The 7,055-nt window shown below is 44.0% G+C and overlaps 1 protein-coding gene across 1 annotated transcript; it reads left to right on the forward strand.

Annotated features, from left to right (window-relative positions):
- The first annotated feature begins 896 nt into the window (after nt 1-896).
- Nucleotides 897-6,243, forward strand: LOC136584956 (E3 ubiquitin/ISG15 ligase TRIM25-like). Its single transcript, XM_066584352.1, has one exon. The coding sequence runs from the start codon at nt 897-899 to the stop codon at nt 2,547-2,549; it is 1,653 nt and encodes a 550-aa protein (XP_066440449.1). The 3' UTR covers nt 2,550-6,243.
- The last annotated feature ends 812 nt before the right edge of the window (nt 6,244-7,055 follow it).

Here is a 7,055-nt window from a genome sequence, read left to right on the forward strand (position 1 = left end):
GGAAAAAAAGGGCCGCATCATTAAGGGGTTAAGCTAGGGTCACATTTGCGTTCGAGATCCATTTGGGAGCCTCCATCACACAACTTGTCAATTCTACAGCAAAACATATAGCGTTATTGCCGCTGGTAAAATGAAGAGCAATGGTTACCATGTCCATCATGTGACACATCGGGCAGTCTATCATTTTTTATTTTCTTTTCCTATGATGGTACAAAGAATGATAAATGATAAGCTCGGATGTAAACCTGGCCTTGTGCTGTGCTGATAATATATTCATATGCTTGGGTTTCTAGTTTCACCCAGGAACCTCAACGCTTCCCCCTCACCCCTCGCCCCACCGGCTGACAGGACACTGATTGTCTAACTGGCAGACACAAATGTGATATGCAAAATCTCTGGGCTGTAAATGTTGCGAGAAACGTGCTGCAACGTCTTCTATAATGCCGCTGCGTCCTGCATCACATGTCATCAATGTGATCATAAAATGCTGATAACTTCTTTTTACTCTCATTTCTTTGCCAAGTTTTCTCCATGATTCACAAACCTCTCAGACTGTCTGATTTCTTCAGGAATTTCCATCTTGGCGAATCTCTTCTCTTATCTTTGATGTAAATCCATTATTTCCAATAGATTTTTGTTGAATTTCTGTTTAAAAGAGAACAGATTGGACTTTACTGCAAGTAACAACCCGAATCTCTTTATGTGTGACCACAATGTAGGCCCTAAATATATAGCAGAAAGAATCTATGATTATGACCAATGTCCATTAACAGGTTAACAGTGGCTGACTGTGCCATGCTGTGCAGCCCCGCCCTGTAGACAATAGAGGAACACCAGACCTTTGGCTTAAGAGTGAGAAGTAACTGTAGTTTCGTTTCTCTCTTCCTCTGTCAGCCATGGCGTCTGCTGGTCTGAGAGAAGAGCTGCTCTGCTCCATTTGTCTGAGCACCTATACAGATCCTGTAATGCTGAGATGTGGACACAACTTCTGCCGGGTCTGTATACGTTGTGCGCTGGATACACAGGACGAGTCTGGGGTTTATTCTTGCCCTGAATGTAGAGAAGAGTTTCAGGAGCGGCCGGCACTGATGAGGAACTTAGCTCTACGTAACATCATGGAGAACTTCCTGATTACTCCGCCGACACAGACAGAAGCTGGGATCTTCTGCACTTACTGTGTGGACTCTCCTGTACCGGCTGCTAAATCCTGTCTAATGTGTGAAGCTTCTCTGTGCGAGAAACACCTGAGAGTTCACAGCAAGTCAGCAGAACACGTCTTATCTGAGCCCAGCGCCAACCTGGAGAACAGGAAATGTTCTGTCCATAAGGAACCTTTAAAGTACTACAGTACTAAGGATGCTATCTGTGTATCCTGCAGTTTGGCTGGAGAATATCGGGGTCTTCGGGTGGAGATGCTGGATGAGGCCTCTGAGAAGAAGGAAAAACTGAGAAATGTTCTCCAGAATCTGATCATAAAAAGGAAGGAGATTGAGGAAAGAGTTCAGAGTCTGGAGGAACACAGGAGAAAAGCTCAAGAAAAAGCAGCTGGAGAAGCCGGGAGAGTTACTGCGCTGTGTACAGACATCAGGAGGCAGCTGGACGACCTGGAGAAGAAGGTCCTGAGCGAGATCTCCCGGCAGGAGAAGGAAGAATCACTCCCACTCTCTCCCCTGATGAAGAAGCTGGAAATAAAGAAGGACGAGCTGTCCAGGAAGATGAGGCACATTGAGGAGCTGTGTAACATGACTGTTCCACTGACTGTCCTACAGGAACCAGACAGCGGTGACTTGTGTGATCCTGAGGAGGGGGGAGGTGATGAGGGCACGGGGGGACATGATGGAGGTGATGAGGACACGGGGGGACCTGATGGAGGTAATGAGGACACGGGGGGACATAATAAACCGCTCCGTGATGATCTGGGTATTGCTGTGATCTCAGAGACATTACACACATTATATGGCATAATAAGTGATATAAGGAAGGGAATGTATGTGGAGGGTCCTGCAGACATATTACTGGATGCAAACACAGCTGGTGATAATATCTATATATCAGACGACCTGAAAACTGCAACCAGCACACAACACAAGCAGAATCATCCAAAAACAGCAGAGAGATTTCAGTATTATCAGGTGATGAGCAGCAGGAGATTTTTCTCAGGGCAACATCACTGGGATGTGGAGATCAGGAGATCAGTGCTGTGGAGGGTGGGGATGTGTTACCCCAGTATAGACCGAAGGGGGCGTCAGTCAGACATTGGATGTAATAATAAGTCCTGGTGTTTGAGTAGGTATAATAATCAGTATTTAGTGATACATGATAGTAAAGAGATCCAGTTAGCTGACAAGATCTCCAGTAATAGATTCAGGATCTGTCTGGATTATGAGGCCGGGCGGTTGTCCTTTTATGCGCTGTGTGACCCCATCAGACACTTACACACCTTCACTGCCAACTTCTCCGAGGCCCTTCATGCTACATTATGGTTGTGGGAAGGTTCTATAAAGATATCAGGGGAAGCAAAAACTGGGAGAAACCATAATAGAAACTGACCAGAGACAGGTAACTGAAACACAAATCTGATTGGTAGATAAGATAGCCAATTAGAAGCGCTCTCTGATGCCACAGCAGCTTCTCTCCGGGTCCCGGCACTGTTTCTCTTCATCATCTTCTGGCCGGGGATTGAAAAATCCCTGCCTTCTGGTAGCATTGGCTGTGACTGGCTGAGCGTTAGCCAATCACAGCCAGCGCCCAATGGGTGGCTGTGATTAAACCAATCACAGCCATTCATGGTTGTGGTGGCTGTGATTGGCTAAGCATCAGCCAATTACAGCCAGCGCTTTCAAGAGGCAGGGATTTTTCAATCCCCGTCCAGAAGATGATGAAGAGAAACAGTGCCAGGGACAGAGAAGAAGCTGCAGCAGCGCCCCGGACAGCACGGGAGAGGTGATGTATACTTATTTTTTTCATCAGTTACAGCTTATTTTTGGGGTAGGATTTATATTTCAATCTCCCCCCCTGAAAATCCTCGCATGTGGTGCTACAAATAAAGCAATAAAGTTCACGTGAGCAGCACCACTAAGAAACTCCAATATGGGTGGGGCTAAAGATGCAACAGCCGAAGTATAGGAGAGTGAATCTTCACTCCCAAAGAAGTCCAGTAATACAAATAAGAGCCTCGGCAGCATCAGAGGTGCAAATCCATAAAAAGAGTTATTCTCCCATCACGAAAAGTGCCTGTGGCCTTTTTCAAGCTTTTAAAAAAGACCACAGGCCGAAACTTCGCTGCACTTTTTGGAGGCTCTTATGTGGTGCTACAGAGTTGCGGTGTCACTGCGAGAAGACGTTGCAATATCACACGGACCAGCGATGTGATATCGCTGCGAGTTTCTCGCAGCAATGCCATGTCCTCGTGTAAACGAGTCCTTATGACTAGGCTAGTAATTATTAGGAAATTATAGTACTAGTGTTTCTGGTGGCGCAATGCGCCACACGGCTCTGCTACATACACGTCACACACACAGAGCTCTGCTACATGCACGTCACACACACAGAACTCTGCTACATGCACATCAAACACACAGCTCTGCTCCATGCACATCACACACACACAGATCTGCAACATTGCTTTAGCTTATGAGATGCACATGATTTACGAACTTGAGCTGCTCGCTGAGGTGAAATCGTGGCTTGTCGCTGTGTCATATAAGCTGCATTAGCTTTACGGCGGCGTTGAACTCTCTGTGGTGACATGTTTGCACGACAGCGACGGTTTGTTTCAATACTGGACAACGGTTGACGATTAGATGAAGGTTAGACTGGCGTTGGCGGCACTTGTGATGACATGATATCACGTTCAAGAGATGTGAAGATAGTGGTGAAGGACTATGATTCAATGTTGTTGGTCAATATGCACTGCCAGCTATGTATGTGGACATTTGTGAGGTGTCATTTACTGGAGTCTCCAGACAGGTGTCCAGCTGTCTCACAAGCAGCTACAAACTGCCAGACTGAGTACTGTTGTATCCATAGCAACTGAGGCTGTGGGGGTTTGTGGGAGATGTAGTCCGCACATAATCCCTCATTCAGTACACAAGAAGGATAAAGGGCCTGTGATGACATCACTGGAGCTAAGAGCCAGCAACTGACATTCACAGATGCTGTTAGGCTCTGCACTGAACTTGCACACGCACACACGGACGGACGGATAAGTGGTCGTTAGTACTTTGATCATATGGTGGATAATCCACTGTGCAGGAACCTGGTGACTGTTTTCTGGGTGTAATCCCTGTGTCTTTTTATGGATTATCCTCCCGTGTGTCATTGCTATTTTTCCCAGTGATGTCTGATTTACTACATCACATGTACCAACTCTACCATTTTCCAAGGATTGTCCCCCAAAAGAGAGCGCTAATTGGGTAACCATGAAAATCTGTGTAAGGCCACTCTGACATGAGCGTAATTTCGCTGTGTATAAGGCACGCAATATATGCGCACATGATACAAATAGAGTCAATGATTTTCATTGACCCACACACACTAGCGTGTTTTCATTGCGTATAATACGCACATAATAAATGTAGCATATTCTATTTTACAGCGTATTAAGCACCATTGAACCCTATTGTTCTCTATGAGCATGTAATAAGCACTGTACATACACAATTGCCTTGGGTATGTGCAGCGCTTATACACAATGTTGCTAAGCGGCAGCAGGAAATGTAAAAAAAATGTAAACAGGAACCCTGCACATTACAGCGTGCAAAATCGGTGCCATACACAGCGATTCACCTGCTCACCGCCAGCTCACCCAACGGTAAAACACTGCGTTATACATGTAGAGTTTTACCAAACGCTTGCAGGTGGCATCCTGATATGTTTGTGGGGTTCCTGGGTAGATCAGGTTGGGTTTGAGTTTTGTGAATGAAAAATAGAGCCTGCTATGATCTATTTCTCGTGCGTATCGATACGCAGTGTCTACACCCTGGTGTGCATGGCTTGATGTAAGTCCATTGACTTTCATTGACTCCATTCACCGCCTAGCGGTGAGAATACTGTCATGGACATGAGCTCTTACTATTATCTAATTATTTTTTCATATTAGAACGATTAAATATATTACTAATCTGTAGGTCAGTAAATAGAATCCATTCGGTAAAATTCCCTTAATCTGGTATCCGATAATCCAGAGATTCTGATAATTCGGCCCTTGTTTCCACACAGAACCAGAAGACGGAGCAGTGAAGTGACTGCAGCAGATTATGTATTAGCATTTTATCTTCCTTGAGCTTCTCTACCAGTAAGTTTTAATAAAGTTTACTATGTCAGTTCAATAACTCAGAATATCCGATAATCCGGCATCAGAGCCTGTTAGTGTCGGACTAAAGAAATGCAATCATTTATATTGTTTTCATCTTCAGCAGTTTGGGAAATTAGGTTAATTTATGCTTGTCTCTTGTTTGTAATTGTTATAATGACCCAATCGCATAACTGCTGGTCATTTTGAGGGTTAATAAAGATTTATGTCCATATAACTGATGCTCTTTACATTATTGTTTGCTTAAATGTTATCTGTGCAGATGCTCATGTGCAGTTCTCACCTCAGGAAAGGTGTGCAATTGAGCATGTTTTGGTAAATACATAGAGGGGCAAAAAAAGCTTTTACACCAGAATTACAGCATAAAAGTTTGCCAATTTTTGCACAGGTCCCTGTCGGAGATGATGGAGATGGTCAACATTTTATATGTGTAGTTTCTGTTGGTCAGCTGTGTAATTCTAGGATGGCGGAGGGCGAAAAAACTGTATTTCTCATGAAGTTGGTTTGTATTTGAAACTACTTGGACCCTCCCCCATATACAATCAGAGAGAGGTGTATTATTTGTGTAAACAGGTCAGACTGGTCTTTATCAGCAGAGGATACCAGAGTAGAAGCTTCAAAGAAGAAAGACATAAAGGCTAAAATTACAATAACTGACTTAGCACATCCAGCCACAGAGGCATCAACAGAAACTTGTTCCTAGCAGTTTGGGGGAAAAACCAGTTTGAACCAAGTGCTGGTTCTACTATGTGGCAAAGTCTCTGAGAAATACTAAGTGTCTACTGAGCATGTCTGAAAATATCCTTCCCCCCTCCTCTGGGTAAAGTGTTACATCATAACCACTCCCTATGAGAATGACCTATCAGCACACAAAATGTTGTACTGTATCTGAATGTCCCACCTTCCTTTGTTTGAATATTATATACATTCTTTCCTGCCTAAAACAAACAAGATGTCTTATGGCTTACACAGTATAATGTGTGTTTTTCATTGGCTTCTCTGAGGATCATTTTCATTATATCTAATATGGCACCCACAGTATATCGAACAGAGCAAATTGCGCTACCATCCCACTTGCACAAAAATTTGTGACTTTTTAGCTTTGTATGCCAGCCTCACCACTTTTTCAAAAAGATTAATGTATAATTTATGCCAGAAATCGGTGTAAATTATAGCAAAAATGTACTACATGTCAGACCTGGTGTACATTTCTGTGTAAGCATATGGAAGGGCCAGGATACACCTAATACACAAAGAAGAGTGTGCCCTTCCACATATTAGGTGCATCATACAGCGGCGAAAAATTATACTAAGAGTAGCTTTGGAAATGCTGGGTTACTAAATTCCCCCATACAGTATAGATGTCCCAATATACATTCCTTGGGTATGTGGCACATGCTCAAGGTGTAGCTTTGGGTGCTCTCCGTAAGAAGACACGACACCCCTCCTAACCCACGTCATAGGCCTCTCTCGAACTAAGCCAGAAACCTACTGCACACTGATGAAGGGCAAACACCCTGAAACAGTTCTCTGTGCATGGTTCTCTGGCTTCCTATTCCCAATAATTGTTAAGACTTGTTAGAAAGTCATATTGATTTAAAGGAATGCTGCCATCCAATAGGTGGTGCTGTGGAGGTATTTTTCCATCTTCCTCATTTGCATAAATTACCCAGAGTAGCTAGCATGGCCTTATAAGTCTCCTCACTCACCTTCTAGGTGTCCCCATACCCTTTTTGGGTGC

Source organism: Eleutherodactylus coqui, chromosome 1 (genome assembly GCF_035609145.1).
Source record: "Eleutherodactylus coqui strain aEleCoq1 chromosome 1, aEleCoq1.hap1, whole genome shotgun sequence".
Lineage (NCBI taxonomy): Eukaryota > Metazoa > Chordata > Amphibia > Anura > Eleutherodactylidae > Eleutherodactylus > Eleutherodactylus coqui.

What these genes read in the sequence shown, in the direction of transcription:
- LOC136584956 (XM_066584352.1), top strand. Translation starts at nt 897, where the DNA reads ATGGCGTCTGCTGGTCTGAGAGAAGAGCTGCTCTGCTCCATTTGTCTG.